This window comes from Peromyscus maniculatus, chromosome 8 (assembly GCF_049852395.1).
Source record: "Peromyscus maniculatus bairdii isolate BWxNUB_F1_BW_parent chromosome 8, HU_Pman_BW_mat_3.1, whole genome shotgun sequence".
Taxonomy (NCBI): Eukaryota; Metazoa; Chordata; class Mammalia; order Rodentia; family Cricetidae; genus Peromyscus; species Peromyscus maniculatus.
In genome coordinates, this window is record NC_134859.1 from 51482602 (window position 1) to 51501465 (window position 18864).

General features: G+C 48.0%; 1 protein-coding gene across 1 annotated transcript; it reads left to right on the forward strand.

Moving 5' to 3' along the window:
- Positions 1 to 220: 220 nt before the first annotated feature.
- On the forward strand, positions 221 to 15310 carry Pirt (phosphoinositide interacting regulator of transient receptor potential channels). The gene is made up of 2 exons (XM_006973517.4): positions 221 to 370; positions 13069 to 15310. Exon 2 carries the CDS (start codon positions 13089 to 13091, stop codon positions 13500 to 13502), a length of 414 nt encoding a protein of 137 aa, XP_006973579.1. The 5' UTR covers positions 221 to 370; positions 13069 to 13088; the 3' UTR covers positions 13503 to 15310.
- Positions 15311 to 18864: the final 3554 nt, after the last annotated feature.

An 18864-nucleotide genomic window follows, 5' to 3' on the forward strand; every position in this document is an offset into this window, starting at 1 on the left:
CTGCCCATCCGCCACCAGCCAAATACACACTTCTACTGAAGCTCAAAGGCACACTGCAGAAAAGCTTCATTAATTTTTCACAAGATTTATCTAATAGTGGCTGAGCAGAGCTGAGAAAGCCACATCCAAGTGCCCGTGCCAACAGCTTGCAAAGAGTTAACCCATTAGGCCACATCCTGGTGAGCTCATCCCTGCCTGCCGGAGTCTGCTCAGTGGCTGGGATTTGCAGCACACTGACTCTGGATGTGGCCAGGGTGGCTTCCTCGAGCTGGGATGAAGGACTTGAGCAGAAACTCATTGCCAGCTTCTTCCCCGCGTGAGTGCCGACCGAGTCCCAGGTCCCCCATCTTCCCCCGGGACACTGTGCAGGGTAAGTAGTGAAAAGACAGCCCTCCACCCCCACCCCACCCCCAGCCCTTCGCTGTGTCTCCCAGGAAGGAGGAAGGTTTGAAGTTTGCTTTAGAGTATGTTAAGTCTCCGAAGTGGAGTTGGAAAGCAGTGTGACTATCAGAGATGGGATGGGATGAAGTCAGCTTCAAGCAGGCTGCTGGGACTGCCCTGAAAGACAGGCAGAAGTGGAGTGAGCCGGGGTGCCTCTTACTGTACACCTGGAAAAAAGATACCATGTGCAGAGAAGGCCACCCTGCTTGGGGAACTCTAGCCTTCCGCCCTTGGAAGCCATTAAAGGGAAGGAGTAAGCAGGGACCCTCTGTCCTAGCGGGAGCAAAAGCGCCCAATTGTGAAGTGCAAGGACACCCATAGACCCCAGAGTACTGGGTACAGACTGCCTGTCCCCTGGGCATCCTACATCCAACCTCAGCAGCTGCCGGTCTGTCCCTCCTTCCTGCAGGTGTGGCTGGCACCCTGGGCAGGTGCCAGGGAAACAAGGTGAAGTACCCTGGCTTGGGCAGTCTTCATTTCAGAAAGGAGGGAGCAAGACAGGTACATAAAAACCCAGACAAAGCCTCTGCTTGCTCAGGCAGAGGAGGGCCACGGGGACTCCGCCCCTCAGTAAAGCCAAATGTAATCACACATCACATCCCCAGAGCTGTTTTTCCACCCTGTAGCCAGCCCCACAGGGCCCATGCACTAGTCGCGTGGCCTGAAGAGGAAGGTGAGTGGCGTCCTCCAGCTAGCTCTGACCTTAGAGAAGAGAGTCCCCTTCCTGAGGGTGCTGTGAGCTGGGGACAGATGATGACGAGGCCATGTTGACAGCAGCAACATACTCCACACGCTCGAGTCTCTACACTATCAAGCCAGGCACAGGGCCACACACACCTTATCAGGGGAGTAGACATCACCAAATGAACTCCTGGAAGTGGGGCAGTGCAGCGGGAGGAGATAAAGACCCTGGGGATGAGCATGAGGCAGCAGGAGCTGAGCAGGGTGACCCCAGGAAATTCAGGGAGAGAGAGAGAGATCTGCTTCCCACCCACCCTGGGTCCTGCCCAGGAATATGAAATCATTGCCATTCCACTATGCAAAGCCGGTGGCCTGCCTTCCGCTCTCCCTACCAGTCTGCTGGCTGGGCCAGCCTCCCTACTCTGAGGTCATCTGTGCCCTCTCCTCCCCTCCATGTCACCAGGTCCTTGCAATTCCCAGAATAGCCCAGTTCCTATCAGAGCTCTTTAGGTGGAAGGGTCTGGGGAGGAGGGACAGGGGAGTCAGATAACTCCAGGCCTGAGTGAAGCAGCACTGTGCGGCCTCTGTGAACACTGAGGTAACTAAGTGTGTGGTGCACAGGGCACCCAGTTCTGCTTGAATTTTTAGTCAACAATGGATACGTTTGGGGGTATGTGATATCCAAATCGGTGTTAGATCATTCTAATGCTGAAAAGTATCTATTGTTGATTTGAAATCGAATTCGGCTAACCACTTTGTCCTTGCATTTACTGGATATGAGAACCCCATTTGTACTGAGCCCACATTTCAGCTCATTTGGACAAAAGCCGTGGCACCATGGACGAGCTAGGAAGTGAATTCTAAAGCAAAGGCAGGCAGCTATAGAGCAGCAGGGTTCTAGAAAGGAAGAGAGTGAAGAAAAAAAAGTCAAGTTCTATCCCCTTGAAAGAACATAAAATACCAGGATTGGAGGTCAAGCCTCTGGGAGCCTCGGTTTCCTAATCTGTAAAATGGGAATGATGCTAATTGTACCCCTCTCAGAGTGCTAGGAGAACTCAGAGACTCTCCAGCTAAAGAAAGCACCAGATGCCAGACACTGTGTCTTTCATGGCGACGGTGGTGACTTTGTGGCCATTCTGCCACAGTCCTCTTACTGCCCCACTGGTCCCAACTCAGGACTCACCCTCTCATGCCATGTCTCCTCAGCTTATCACAGTGAGGCCTACCCCCACCCCCACCCGTCACCCCTCACCCAAACACCCGTCATGGAAGTTCTGTGCATTGACTGTGCTCCAGTTAAGGTGTCTTCCCTTCTCACTGTTGCCTCGATTTAAAAAATGAAAAACAAAACTGCCCCCCCCAAGAGTAGGATCAACCCGGACTTGGGCTCTGGAGCCGCAGACACCCAGACCCACATTTTCAACCTTGTCTTTCTATTCGCCTAATTGCTCAACACTCCCTGATCTTGAGTTTCTCCTCTGTGAAATGAAGTGGGGTGGGGTAGTTGCACGTCCCTCAGTGCCTTGCTGGAAGGGCTTGGGAAAGCCAAACAGCACATCCCTGGCACACAGCAAGAGGGAGTGAATGGTAGTTAGTATTCGTGTTGACATGGAGTCTGTTATGAACCTAGGCCACCGGGGGGGGGGGGGGGGGCGGGGGGAGTCTTAGTGAGGGGAGAGCCTTGATTAGAGACTGGAAGGGCAAGGTAAGGGACATAGGTCTGTCCTACCTCCCACCAGCTGCCTCTCAACTGCCACCGTACCAGCTGCTTGCTCTACGATGGGAGGTGATGGTTTACAACAGGTGCGTGGGAAGGAACAGGGCCAGCGATCTAGCCAGACAAAGCCAGCCAGATTTCAACCCTCAATGGCTCCAACCAAAACTGGAAGAAAAAAAAAAAAACCAACTCTCTGAGTAAACTGCTTTGCAGACACCTGCAAAGCCCTATCCTCCCCTGCCAAAACTCCTCTATTTATTTAACCATTTAGCAAAGTTCTGAGCCAATGCTAGACAGCACAGGAAGTTGAGATTTTTGCTCCAGCCCCAAGGGACTGGGGAAGAAAGAGCTTCTGGAACCACAAAGATAGCCATATCCAGTCATCTTCAGGGTGATGATTCACTTACGCCCCTTACAATTCCTCCCATTAAGTGATGCATTGCAGGCACTTTGGACTCTACTGCAGGAAAAACATATTCAGCCCGTATTATCTTGGACACTCATTATCACTCTCGGCCTGGCATATCTTCCGCAACAAGCCATTGACTGGAGAATCAATATGTGAATGTATGAGGAAAAAGCCCAACCTTCCCCTTCACAGACACCAGTTCTCTCCCATCTCACAGAGGCATCTCTATATTCCTCCAGGTACACAGAGGCAGGTAGGAACTGACTAGAAGGTGCACTCCCATCTGCCCGAGAAAGCACCCTGAGCATCTTCTAGCTGCTTCCTCCATACCTGCGCCGTTCTGAGCTTTGTCAGCTTAGTTGGTTCTTAGCTACTCTAGAACATCATAGAAATGGAAATGTACAGTGTTTGTGCTCTTTTGTTACTGATTTCTGTTTCCAGTATGTCTTTGAGAGACTCATGCATACATAATGTTATATGTGTCAGAAGTTGAAGCGTCCCGTTGTGCAAACATGCCCAATTTATTGCCCTTCCCCAATGCAAGCTTCTACAAATAGTCTTATACATCAATTTTTGTTTGATTTTTTTGTTTACATATGTGTTTAATATTTAGAAGTAAAACAGCTAGGTCAAGGGACAGGTGTGTGCTTAACTTCGTGAGACTCCTAGTTTGCGCAACAATGCAGGAAATCTCTGGTTGGTCTACACACCAAGTGACAAATGTGATGTTGGGAGATTTTGACATTTTAACCACTCTAGTGAATGTGTGGTGGTGTCTCCTTGGGGTTTGATTTACACCGTCTTGTCGAACGCCAATGTCGATCACTTTCAATCACTTTTTCATGGGTGTTTGCGTTCCTTTTTTTTTTTTTGGTCTGGTGATGGATCTGAGAATATCTTGTCCATATTTGATTTTTTTTTTTTTTTTTTTTTTTTTTTTGGTTTTCCGAGACAGGGTTTCTCTGTGTAGCTTTGCGCCTTTCCTGGAGCTCACTTGGTAGCCCAGGCTGGCCTCGAACTCACAGAGATCCGCCTGGCTCTGCCTCCCGAGTGCTGGGATTAAAGGCGTGCGCCACCAACGCCCGGCCATATTTGATTTTTTGAGAGAGACAGATCCCTAGAATATATTGAACATACCTGTTACCTTCAGCCACACTTCTGCTATTCCACGCTTGAGGGGAAATGATCCCTTTTGATGATTTCCTTAGGGGCGAAACTAAAGTTTTTAAAGCCAATGACCGCTTCTATTTTTTAAATTCAATTATTTATTTATATTTTATGTGTGAATATGTTCTGCATATTTACCTGCATGCCAGAAGAGGGCATCAGATTCTATTATATATGGCTGTGACCCACCATGTGGTTGCTGGGAATTAAACTCAGGACCTCTGGAAGAGCAGCCAGTGCTAACTACTAAGCTATCTCTCCAGCCCCTTCAAAGGCAACTTCTTAACTCCATGTCTAACAGACCCTGAAAAAAGGAACTGACTCTTCCACTCAGAGGCAATTTTAATAACGCTAGTCTTCATCTGTTGATGATCTAGGGAATTGTTGCATAAATTCTTGTGGAATCTTCCTTAATAACAATAGCCCAGGTTGTTAGGAGGCAGACACAGGCAAAGCTCTGTGAGTTCAAGACCAACCTGGTCTGTATAGTAGGTTCCCACCCAACTAGAGCTACATATTGAGACCCTGCTTTAAGAAAGAGAGGGGGGAGGGAGGGAGGGAGGGAGGGAGGGAGGGAGGGAGGGAGGGAGGGAGGGAGAGGGGGAGGGAGGGAGGGAGGGAGAGGGAGAGGGAGAGGGAGAGGGAGAGGGAGAGACAGAGAGAATGGCCCAGGGCCGGCATATGATGGCTCAATCAGTCAAGACACTTGTCACGGAGCCTGTCGCCCTGTGTTCTGTCCAGGGATCCGCGTGGTGGAGGATCAGAACCTACTTCCACAAGCTGTCATCTGACTTCAACACATTAGCTGTGGCACATGCATGCCCACGTAAACATATATGAAAAAAAATAACAATAATGACCCACCTATTGACCCCATCTGTTTCCAAAACAAAAGAAACAATCATCTTTCAGCAATGGCTTTCAGAATATTCCCACGATGTTCCTATGCCACTGATCCCTCTATTGTTTCTGAATTCCTTCCCTTGGGGTCTTCTGGACCTCAGAGTCTCTCATAAATAAGTTCCCCAACTCTTTCAACCTTCCCATGATATCGATTCTTTCCTTTGACTTGAATTAAATGTGGACAAACAGAGCCACTGTCTGCCATATACTCTTCCCCCAGAGCCCTCAGGAAGGGAGCACTCCTTCCTTCATCCATAAACACTACGAAACATCATCCCAGATCCCCAATGTGCTTCCAGGCTCTGCTTTATCACCCTCATAATAGAAACTTCCCCTCATTTGAGAATCATGGCACATCTGTCATAGGGCTTCCAAATTTAATGTACCAAGGCCAGACTTAAATCTGAGTTTCAGAAAAACAGTAAGCATTCTGATGGTATAAGTGCCCTGTGTAATACTGAAGGTACACTTTCTACTTTTAAAAATATTTGTTTCCTAGCTCAAGTTCAAATCCAACAGAACATCCTTTCTCTAATCTGGCAACAGTGTGTGTGGTGTTTTCCACCTGTCTCTGTTAACTGGGACCCCCCAGCCAAACCTTAATGTTTTCCCTGAGCACTTTGCACTTGGGCTCATAGTTATCTTCCCATCTTGTCCGGCTAGCTCCACTCTCCAATAAACTTCTAGTCTGTGTACCTTCTTCCATCTCCATGGCTACAACCAAACACCAAGCTGCCCTGCCTCCCACCTGAACTGCTTGCAAGGGCCCCTAAATCACTCTCCATACTTTCTGGCTTCCTTTGTACCTCTCCATCCTGCAGCCAGAGCGATCTACCTACTGTGCAGTCATGCAGTTGAGGTCACATCCCTCCTCTTGCCTATCCCTCCGCTGCTTCCTGCTGACACTCTTTACCTGCTCCCTGATGGCTTCTAGCAGAGGCTAACCGCTGTAATGAATGTTTGAGGTCTTGCTGCCTCTGCATGCTCTGTTGAATCCACTGAAATTACAAAACAGAAGCAGCAGTGGACAACACATAAACTACCAGTTTAGCAGCACTCCCCCACCCAAAAAAAAATGAAAGAAAAGAAAATGAACTACTTGTTTAAGATTCCAAAATTCTTCTTTTGTGCAATTGTAATGTATTACAAAATATTCTTGTAAACTCTTCAAACGTGGTGAGCAGGGGCTCTTGGAGCTGGAGAGATGGTTTAGCAGGATTAAGAGCACTTGCTATTCTTGCCGACGACCTGGTTCTATTCCCAGCACCCACATAGCGGCTTATGACCATCCATAACTCCAGTTCCAAGGGCTATGGCACCCTCTTCTGATTCTTCAGACACCAGATATACACACAGTCCACATACATACATGCAGGCCGAACATTCACATACTTAAAAATAAGAAATCTGAAAATAAAAAAATAATACATATTTTAAAATTTTAGCTGGGCTTGGTGGTGCACACCTGTAATTCCAGCTATTTGGGAGGATGCTGAGGCAGGAAGATTGCAAGCTTTAGTCTATCCTGGGCAAGTCAACAAGACTCTGTCTCAAAAGAGAGAGATAGAGACAGAGACAGAGAGCCAACAAGAGTGTGTAGCAAGCACACTGGAGGTGTGGGTGTAACTCAGTGGTAGATCACTTGCCCAGCATGTGTGAGGCCCTGGATTCAACTCCCAACACCACAAAAATTAATTATTTATTAATTAGGTCTGCAGTCTGTTTACCAACAGGTGGTAACCACAGCTAGCCAGTACCTTCCATCACACACTGCCAGCTCCACTCTGTGCTTCCTAAGCGTCCAAGCTATGCGCATCTCCCCATCTCCATGGCTACAGACAAGTATCAGGCTGCCCTGTCTCTCACCTGAGCAACTGCCTGTAAGAGGCTTTGTCTCTGGGTTCAGGCTTCTGCCTCCATGCCCAGGCTCATCATTCAGCAGTCCTCTGACTTTCCACCCAACAAGCATTCTTGCCTATGACTGAGTTGAATTCTGCACGCTGTCCCTCACAAGTCCCTCAGTGTGACATTCTCCCCTCTGCCTACCTTTACCTAAACCCCTGATAGGTCCATTAGCTTTCTTCTTATAAGCTCTTTTTTCCAGAAGCTCTTCTGAAGGTCCCCAGGACTGGCATCACTCTGTCAGTGTTCTGCAGTGTGCCTTAAAAGCGAATGCTTGCCGCCATCCATGTTCCTCTCCGGCTTGCCCCACGTGTAAGCGCCAACATCTGCCACCAAATTCTCCTGGATTTGGTCTGTCTGGTGCCCAGCTCTGTCCCTGGCACATAAAAGGCCTGAACTGTTTTCAGTAGTCAAAATGTCTAGACTGGTGAGGTGTGTTGGTGCATGACTGTATTTCTAGCACTCAGGATGTGAGAGGAGGAGGGTCAGGAGTTCCAGGCCATCCTTGGAACTTTGTGGAAAATTCCCCAGCCTAGGCTACAAGAGATTCTGACAGAGGAAACAAAAAAACAAACAAACAAACAAAAACAAAAAAAAAAAACTAAGTGATTTTAAATGTTCTCACCACAAAGAAGTTCTAAAATGTTTAAGGGAGTAGATATGTTAATTACTCTGATTTAATTTGGCACCTGTTGGGAAGCTGGTCCCGGGATCACCACCATAATACTAAAATCTAAGGACATACAAGACACATATAAGATGGTGCAAAATCTGATTAGCAGCAAACACACATCCTCCTGTATACTCTAAATGGTCTGAGTCCTCTCTACGTAATTGTGTTATGCTGTGTCCCAAGGGGAAATGTCTGCCTCCTGGCTGTCTTCTTCCTGTTTGCCTGTAGCTCTGGATATAATGCAGTCTGGGGCCTTCTGTGGTGTTCTTCATTCGTTTTTCGTGAGGTAATCATCGTCATAAATGTACATTGTTGTTCTGTGATACTGTTTAGGAAGTAACCATAAGGAGAAAAGTCTGTGTGGTCAGTACAAATAAAATTGTTCTCAAATTATTATTCGTTTAAATCCAAAGTGGGTTGAATCTGTGGATGCTGAGATCCAACTATATATGCAGATCAGAACAGTGTATTGGAAAGCTGGGTGTGGTGGGGCATGCCTTTAATCACCACAGTGGGAAGGCAAAAGCAGGCAGATCTCTACGAATTCAAGGCTAGTCTGGTCTACATAGTGAGTTCCAGGTCAGTCAGGTCACACAGTGAGAACCTGTCCTAAACAAACAAAAAGCTCACCCCAGAAATCCTCACATTGTATTTCAAAAGTATGTTCAACTATGTAGGTCAATCGCAGAGTAAAATATTCTTACTGAAATGAGTAACTGTAATTAAAACTGTAACGCACTAGAAGAATCTACTGTAACAGAAGGCAGAGGCTACCTTTGCTGCTGTATTTAGTCCCTTCAGGAACATTCCTTTTCCTCCCCTCCACAGGCCATGAGTCATGTAGGTAAAGCCACACTGGTTAGTGGACCGGAAGCCACAGGTCTCTAAGGGTGCATCTGAGAGTTAGAAAGGAAGGGAAATAATTCACCCTGAGGGGAAGATTCATCCAGCCTAGGATCAGATTTCTCTAGCTATCCCTAACTTGTCCTCATCAGAATCTCAAGAAAGGATTACACTGAGCTATGCTTTGTAATGTTCTTAGTGTAACATTTCGGGGGCCCAACATTATACACACAGAAAACAGCCACACTGACACTGTGAGCTGACTTTGAGAACAGCTGCCAGGTCAGGCACAGGGACACTGCCAGCAGCCCCCAAATTGCCTCAGTACCCATTTCTAGCATCTACCCACAACCCCAAGCAGCGGGTCTTCTGGCCTCTCCCAGCAAAGATAGCTTTATTTGGTTTCGAATCTTATCTAAGTGGAATCTGGTAGCCAAGACTCTCTGCCTCTGTGTGAGAACCCTCTATGGGAGCCTCTCCCCTTCTGAAGACAGCAGCAGCTTGCCACCGCCCAGCTCCACCCACCACTAAACCCCCTTCAGGCTTCCTAACCTCAGGGAGCCACAGGTCCTTCTCAAATTACTGCCCTGAAGGCAACAGACATTCAAATCTATGTTGGTTCTGAGGCCCAATCCTGGAGCCTTTCACTAGCCTTACACGTCTTGTCCAGGTTCACCCCTGCATTGTCTAGGACTTTTTAAAATCGGCCATAAAACAATGACCACCTCTCTCCACCAAGGCTTTCCCTCTCCATGTCACCTTTCTGTTTCCCTTCCTCTGAAAAGCACACCAGTCATTGGATTCAGATTGCACTCACCCAGGACAATCTGTCTCCAGGTTCTTTTCCTTTGTGTTTTCACTCCCTTCTTGGGTAAGAAATCCCCCTGGAATTTCTAGCCATTGTCTCTGCCGGGGGTACTGATGACAGGACACCAATGTTTTTGGTGAGTTATCTGTTTCACAGCTGTTCCAATCTTTTTTTTCTGATTAAAATCTTTTCGTAAATATATTTTGATCATGGTCCAGCCTCAGCTCTTTTCCCAGGTACAACTAAGAACCACTGCCCCCTCCTCTCAACTTCAACCTCTCCAACATCAGTGTGTCCGCCCTGGTTCTTCCCTGAGAAGTGCTATGAATGGGTACCCAGGGAAATCCCGAGGAAGACCCAAACACCCTCCAATGACCACAGGTTACAATAAGCACCCCTAAGGTTTTCCAGCGTCTTTTATGTCTCTTCCCTGCCCCCATCCCACAGGAGAGAAGATCACCTTTTAAATGATGGCTTAGTTTATGCAAATACACTGCTGTTCCCAAAGGAAGCAAGCATCCCTGTGCCTATGGTTACGAAAACACCATGCAGTTTTTGAGAGCCAAGACCCAAATATCCCTTCTCGGTGGAGTGCATCTGAATGTGATTATCTAAATTCTAATGGCTTTGGTAATGTTATGTTTTCTATTTCCTCCGGTAGTGGGGAGGGGTCGTTAACTGCTTAATCTAGAAAGTGGAAGCTGTGGGCATTGTGCTATGAGGTGTTGGAAAATAACCCCGTGATCAGGTCCAGGCTGAGCCGCAATGGGTGGAGTAAGGGAAGTGGAAGGGATCAGGTTGAAACCAGCATGGTAGGAAGACTGAAGAAGAAAAGCACTGGGTGAGGGGTCCTGATTAAGGAGGGTCGTTCCCAGGGCACTGGGACTTGGGAGTCCCCAGCTCCAGACAGCTCTCCTTTACCCAGAGCAGCCTTTTTACTCCGGAGGTGGCAAATGCATCCTGCCTCCATCATCGGGTCTGTCTCAGGCCCTTTCGCAAGCACCATAACTGGGCTGGGTAAAAGGAACCCTTTACGGGTTTGCGATGAACAGCCCACCTTCGCCGGTATTCTGGCTGCTGCGGGGGGGGGGGGGGGGGGGGGCGTCTCCCAGTTCTACACTGGCACCTGTGTGAATACCGAAGGCTCTGACTTTGTTGCACAAGAAGCCCTGAGGGGAACTCATACTGCACAGGTAGGGTGGGTCTGGGTTTGTTGTAGTGAACCAGAGAAAGGAGGGGAGGGAGGAAGGGAGGGAGGGAGGGAGGGAGGGAGGGAGGGAGGGAGGGAGGGAGGGAGGGAGGAAGGAAGGAAGGAAGGAAGGAAGGAAGGAAGGAAGGAAGGAAGGAAGGAAGGAAGGAAGGAAGGAAGGAAGGAAGGAAGGCAAGCAGAGGAGGGTGTGTTCCGAGCTCACTCATTCTGTCAAAAGTTTACCGACAAATCTCTTGTGTGTGGAACACAGTACCAGACACATCATGGTGATGTGGGGCAAACCTCAGGACCTTCTTATCCTTTCCTTCCTCTCAAACAAAAGCTGTCCACAGTGGGGAAAGCATCTTCCGCCAGTTATTCATTTCTTGTTACCTTACTGCAGTGGGCATTTGCACTGGAACGCACTTCCAGTTTGAGAGGCTTCAATCCCACACTGAAGGGACGTGAGAACACACTGATCTGATGGAGCCATTGCTGGCAGGCAGGCAGGGCTTCTCCGCAGATCTGAATCGCTTCACTCACATGAGAATCTGTGTCCCCTGAATGGAGAACAGGAGATAAGGGAGCCCCTGGGACTGAGCGGTCTAGAGAGGAGGCAGTTGAGCTGGATTCCAGGCCCTTAGATTATATACAAGCACGTCTTCGGTTCCTGTGATGAAATAGCTGCAACCAGCTACTTTAGAGAGAAAGTGTGTTTACTTAGTTCAGTTTAGAAGGTACAAGGGTCTGAATCTGTTAGTGACTCCTTATTGGCGAAGTCCCAGGTCTGCACAGGGAATTACTCAGACGTGTCTGGCCTCTCCTCCTTTTCTGAGAAATGCACAAGGACCTAATCACAGACAACCTCTTCTAATTTAGCTACCTCCCCAAGGCCCCACCCTGCACAACACAGTCAGGTTAAGGTGCCACGCTCTCAACCTTACCAGGAACCCTGGGGGACGCATTCAGCCAAATCCAAACTGAAGCAAACGGGAAGGTTCAGCCCTGCCTCAGCAGTTTCATCACGGGGAGTGGTAAATTTACAGGCCAGAAGGTCACGTGACACACTGTGAAGCTAAGATTCCTTAGTGGATAAAGCTCATGAAATCTCAGGTGCTTGGAGAGGCACTGACCTGCAGGTGAAAACCCGAGCTCTTCCCAACTAATTAACTCACCTCTCCAAGCCTCAGCTTTCTAATCTGTAAAATGGGACTAATGATCAGTGCATGGTGTTATGGTGTTGCTTCAGTCTGGTGAGTAAAGAGTTAAACAGACACAGGCACCCAAGCGAGTAAGGGTAGAACATGGCCATCCCAACAGGCAAATGGCATCACTTACCAAGTACCCAGAATATGCTGGGCATCAATCCAGTGCAGCCCACACCTGCTCTGCTTTAACCCTTTTGAAACCCCTGTGAGGGGAACTAATGTCGTTACTCTCATTTTGTAGATAAGAAAACAGAAGCACAGAGAGGTTAACAACTCACTTGAGATCACACAACACAGCTAGAGAAGGTTTGGCCTTGAAAATGACACACCACTCAATAGACTGTGGTTTGTGCTTGTTCTTACATGCCACTGCTCGCTGGTTTAAGTAGGAAAGGTAATTATTAGAGTGTCATGTTATCAGCTCAGGGTGGTGGCACCTGCCTGCAACCCCAGCACTCAGCATGGAGAGCCAGGAGGATTGCAAATTCACAATGTTGACCTAGATCACAGGATGAGTTTCTGTCTGTCTTAGAAAACAAAAGAAGAAGAAAAAAATACGACCTTGTATCATCACTTCTTTGAGTTTGTGTGTGAGCTATATGCGTGTCTGTGTTCACGAGTGTGGATGGGCACGCTAGCGTATGTGAATGTATGTTGGGGGCCGGAGGGTGACAATAAGGGTCCTCCTCACTTGCTCTCCAACTCAGTTTTTGAGATGGGCTCTTTTGGTGAACCTAAAGCTTGCCAATTTTTGCCAGGCTCGCTGGCCAGCAAGCTCCCAGGACTCCATATCTCCATTCCAACCTCCACCCCAATGAGCTGCCATGTCTGCTTTTCCAATGGGTGCTGGGGAACCAAATGCAAATTCTCACACTTGCAGAGCAAGCATTTTACCTAATGAGCCATTCCCCAGCCAGGGAGGGATTTTTATTTATGATGATCTCACCTGGATTTACCATTAACTTCAACGTGCTCACACACACACACACACACACACACACACACACACACACACACACCGTAATCCCTTCTACTGAGAGCCAGGCTGGAGAGGGACTCTGAGTACAGGAAGTATGGGAAAGGACTCCTTTGGCCTCACCATCCTTTCTAACTGTTGCCAATACTAGGTGCCTGGTCTTGAACAGCCATGACGATGGAGGTGCTCCCCACGGCCCTGGAGGTAGACGAGAAGTCTCCAGAGTCCAAGGACCTGCTGCCCAGCCAGACAGCCAGCTCCCTGTGCATCAGCTCCAGGAGTGAGTCTGTCTGGACCACCACCCCCAGGAGCAACTGGGAAATCTACCGCAAACCCATCATCATCATGTCAGTGGGAGCTGCCATTCTGCTCTTTGGTGTGGCCATTACCTGTGTGGCCTACATCTTGAATGAGAAGAATAAGGTTGTACCCGTCCTCAAGATGATAGGCCCTGCCTTCCTGTCCTTGGGACTCATGATGCTGGTGTGTGGGCTGGTGTGGGTGCCCATCATCAAAAAGAAGCAGAAGCAAAGGCAGAAGTCCAACTTCTTCCAAAGCCTCAAGTTCTTCCTCCTGAACCGCTGATGGCAGCCTGACCAGAAGATCTGCTGACCAGCATCCAGCCTCCTAACCTTCTCTCTGGGTACCACAAAGCTGATCCAAGCAAACCCTCCTCTTGGCCCTGAGGGCAGGACAGAGCTCAGGGTCTCACCCTCACACAACCTAACAGTGTTTCTGGCTGAGTCTCACCTGGTTTCTCCATCGCTGTTGATGCTCTCTCGGATATTCTCAATATTCTCATCACTTAACCATCATCCAGCCTACTCTCTCTGACAAGGGCAGTGCATGCTGGGAAATTCTTTGGGTGTTGACTATGCTCCTAAGAAGAACTTCATGTTATAATTGTGTGTCTAAGCTGGATTCCACATCTGCATCCTTCTGGAACCAAAACTGATCAAGAAGGGAAGGATGACTTCAGACCCACTGGGTTTGTCAGTCTTGGCTCCCTCCTTGGGTGAGACATTGACTAGCATTATAAGAGATAGGACAGTTCTCATGTATTACACATTCCAAAATCTGGACAGGGGTGGGGGATGGGGAAAAAACACTGTCCAGGGCAGATCATTCCTCTGGGCATTGTTCTAGAAGTTAGCTAGCCAAAGAAGTTCATTCCCAAATCCATAGTATTGACACCAGAGGCAATAAGGCAGGCTAAGTGGTGTCACGGTTTCCCCTTGACCCTCCAATGCCCTTCTCACAGACTGCCTTCATCTTGGCAATTAGTCAAGAACAAATAAATGCTCCTTGTTCTAACTCCTTCCCCCACATCAACTCTGTCTCTACGCATTGCTAGAACAGAAGGATGGAAGGGCACAGATGGTCATCTTCTCTTCCTCTCAATCAAGACCTAACCTGAGATAGAATGCCATGTCCAAATGTTCCATGGGATTCTAGAGACAGATTCACCAAAGATCCCAACCTCTGTCATCCCTGCTCCTCCCCCACCAAACAAGCAAGTGTTTATTGAATTTCCTTCTCTGGGCCTAGGTTGGGAACAGCCAGACCCAGTCTCTGATCTCATCTTATTTCCAAAAGTGAGAGAGAGAGGGTCATAGGCAAGCCAATTGGCAATACCACGTACTGAGTTCCTGGGGTGGCTATGGGAACACATGGATCTAACGTAAATTTACAGGAAGTCAGAGAGATTTCTGGAGACCAGGCTCATCCCTCTTGAAGACAAAGGGAAAATATGTGTTAGAAAAGGACAAGGTATGTAAGGAGGCAGCAACTGCCTTGCATGTGAAAAAACTGGGGGAGAGAGACCCCATGGACTTAGGATTCTGCGCAGCTCCTGGATGCTGTCGCATCCTCTCATCTACTTCCCTCCTGCTTCCCCAAGTGCCTTACATCCAGCTTCTCCTTGGTACACTGCAAGCTCCTGGGGTCTATAGAGACTGGGAGACACATCTCCAGAGGGCCCACCAAGTAGATATAACCCAAGAGGTAAGTGCCCTCAAAACTTCTTACAGACACTAAGAAGCCTGTAGGTGCCCATAACAGATCCCCCAAGCTGTGCAAGTCCAAGCCAGAGAGCAGGGGAAAGCTCCAGATAACAGGATGAATGACAAGAGATGCATTAGTTCCAGTTGACTCCCTTCATCCCTCAATCTTCAGGCATTTGGGATCACCATGGCAACCTTCCTCCAACAGGTCTCCAGATGTCTCAGTCATTCACAGTACTTCCATAGGCAGAGTCAGAATCCATCTTTGTTTCTGTTGCCTTGTAGGACAGTATTTTTTTTTCATGAGATCACATAACACACACACACATACACACACACACACACACACACACACACACACACACACACACAAACACAAACACACACACACCAACTCCTTAAAGAGTCAGAGTTTGAGGAGCCTCTGGCCTTTCAAGGCTCACTTAAGATGGTCCTGTCCTCCATTAAGACTCATACCAGTGAGCTCAAGTCCCCCAGTACACCCATTCCCAGCATGCAGGCAGGTCAGGACCAAACCTAGGGTTATTGCTGCCACTAATGTGAGTGCTAGTGCCTCAGTGATGGGCTTGTAGATCATGTTCCTTTCTCCTGTCATGGGAGGTCAGCCCTGGGATGGAGCCTCTCCTTCCTTGGTGCTTTCATGTAAGGGAGCACACAGGTGAGCTCACAGCCAGCTCACTTGGAGTCCATACCCCACACACCTCATTGTCTGGGTACAGTTGTGAGAGGAGGGTCTTTGCAAACATCACTGTCATGTATGTCTCAATGGAAGGGAGTTTGGGGATAATCATGATGCCAGGAAATCGTCAAGTTCTAGACATCTTCTGCAGCCATATCAGTACCTGCCTCCCACCTCCACCCCTCAAGCTAAATCTTCAGTAGACAGAAACAAAGAAGAACCTTTGAGAAAAAAAAAATCCCAAATATTGGTTACCTCCTCCTACTGGGCTCCCCACGTGAGTGAGGGCCAGGAAATGGGCTGAATCACCCCAAAAGCAGCGTATCTTGGAGCTTTTTGCCAAAGACCATTGCCTCGTGAAAGCCTGAGGTGGGGACAGTCTGTGAGTGAAGCCGGGCTGAATGCCACATTTCTGCAACAACGCCTCCTGGGCAGTGACTTTGACCATCTCACTGGTCAGAAGACAGGACCAACATCCACAGCACCATCTCACCAGAACGTATTACCTGCTCCTGTAGCTATTCTGTTTTGGAGAATTTAATCTAATCCGAAGCCTAAAGAAATCAATGTCATGTTGAATTGTATTCTATTTCACAGTGTCTGACGTGTTCATCCTGTTTCACCAGGCATTCGAAGACTGTACCCACAAAACCCTGTTCCTCTAAAATGTTCCCCCATTGCCACATTTCCTCTCCCAAGAAGGATGTCAGGGAGAATAGAGACAGAGTGGGTTTCATGCATGGCTCCTCAGGTACCTCTCTGAGGTGATGGTGGTGCAGAGGGATCCCACAAGCCCAGTATTGAGACCCAAAACTTGACCTGATGACATTACATTCTAGAATGAATTTGTGGTCTAGATGAGGCAGGCAGATACCAGGTCCTGGACAGATGCTCCGAACACAAATCAAAGCAGAAAATGATCTACTGAGGCTTACTTTCATCTCCCATCCCAGAAGCCTATCTGTGCTTAGCCTGTGTGAAGATAGCTGTTCATGCCCAAGACTTTCTCCTGAGACTCAGTGGCAGCCTCAGAGAATCTGCTGGCCTAAGCAGGAGCTGTCACTCTGTAACCAGGTTCCTTAGGTCTCCAGCAAGGGACCACGTATCTGAGGGACTATGCTCAGTTTTCCTGCAACCTGCAGTTACGTATAAAAGGGACCCCAGGCCACCTCACAGTCCAGGTCTTCTAGGTTAAGGGAAAGACAAGTTCACTAAAGGGTACCCCAGAATGAGGCTATCTCCCACTCTCCTGTGGGTTCCTCTGGAAAAGCCACCAAAATGACTGCAAAAAAGAAGGGAAATCCATTATCAATGGTCCTTATCTATTAGTCACACATACTAAGTTGGGATTGTCTTCAATAAATAACAAAATGCCAGTGGGAACTGTGTTCTTTTCCTGGGATGCACGGGAAGTATTTCCAGCCATAGCTCCATCACTCACTCCTCAGTCCCTGGCCTCCTCTTCTCTGCTCCTTTCTTCAGACATCATCTCTGACATTCCAATTACCCAAACCCACAGCAGACATCAGAACCTGGATGATATAACAAAGGCATTAGCTCTGACTTTCAGAAAGCAATCAGGCTAATCCTCAGAGAAGAGAGACAAGGGAATCTTTGGGTGTGATACAGTATGATCATGGGGGGGGACCTCTTCAGGTGTGATACAGTATCATCATGGTGTGTGTGTGGGGGACTCTTTGGGTATGATACAGTATGATTATGGTGGGGGGACTCTTCAGGTGTGATACAGTATGATAATGGTGGGAGGAATCAGGAATGCTCAGATAATGATACCCAAGCCAGCCTAACCCCGACCTGCCTCTCCAGGCCTCTGAAATACAGATATGCCAGGTTTTTACATCAGACTCAGGGGGAGGAGGCCCAGGCAAGAGAAAAGTGGGGCTGCTCACTGGCTGGTAGAAGGAGATAACCCCCACCTTGACCTCTGGTCCTATTCTATTTTGCAGTCTTGCTTTCAAAATGTGACAGGTGCATATTTGTAAAATACGCCTGGGGTTAAGGGATCAAGGGTTCCCCACACTTTTCAAGTGAACCCCCTACACTGTTTGGAGATCCAAACTTCAACAAATAGCACTGTGGTTCTACCCCTTTCTGGAACCTTTCCTTCCCTAATCTCCACCTTTTCTTTACTCTAAACACTTCTCTAGGACTAGAGAGATGGCTCAGTAGTTAAGAGCACTGGCTGCTCTTTGAAAGTCCAATCCCCAGTACCCACATGGTGACTCACAACCATCTGTAACTCCAGCCAAGGGATCCAATGCCCTCTTCTGGCCTCTGTGGGCATTGTATGCAGACATACATGCAGGCAAAACACCCATACACATAAAATAAAATAAGATAAAATAAAATAATAAATCTTAAGAAAAATAAACAGTTCTCTGAATGACTGCCATGGCAATGGTTTTATTTTGGCTCTGTGGAAGGGTGACTTCCCAAAACATCCCCAAGCATCCAATTCCTAGTGGACTGTTAATTTGTTACTGTGGTTGTGTAGATGTATTATCTTACAGCTCTGGAGGTCAGAAATCCAAAATGGATCTCAGAGAGCTACAGCAAAGCATAGTGAGGGCCTCCATTCCCTCTGGAGGATCCAGGGAAGAATCCATCTCCTGCTCTGTGCAGCTTGTATCAGCTGTCTGTGTTCCCGTTTGTTCTTCTTCTATCTCCAGGGAGAGGAACTTGAAGGACTTGGCCTCTTATGTCATCATATCTGCTCTGAGCCTCTTGTCCTCTCTCTTCCTTACAAAGACCTTTGTTCTGGGCCTTACTTAGGCCTCTTCTACTGAAACCCTATGTTGGATCCACAGGGATAGCTCAGGAAAAGCTCTCAAGCTCAAGCTCTTGGTCCTATCTGGCTAATACTTCTGTGACAAAAATCCCACAGAGCAGATGGCTTAGACAACAGACATTTGCTCTTTGGTTGTGGAAGCTGGAAGGTGGAGGCCAAGGCATCAGAGATGGTTTCCCTTAAGGCCAGGGTCCTTGGTGGCAAATGTCATCTTCTTTCTGTGTCCCCATGTGTCCCTCATCCATGAAGATCTGTGTCCTAATCTCATCCCACCAGCCATGTTTGACCAGGGCTACCCACATGACATCTGTTAACATGATTACCTCTATAAAGACCTTGTCTCGAATAGGGCCCCATCCTGGGGGCTTGGGGACAGGGTGTCAACATGTGCATTGGGTAGGGATACCGTCATTCCATCATTATAATTGTTTAACC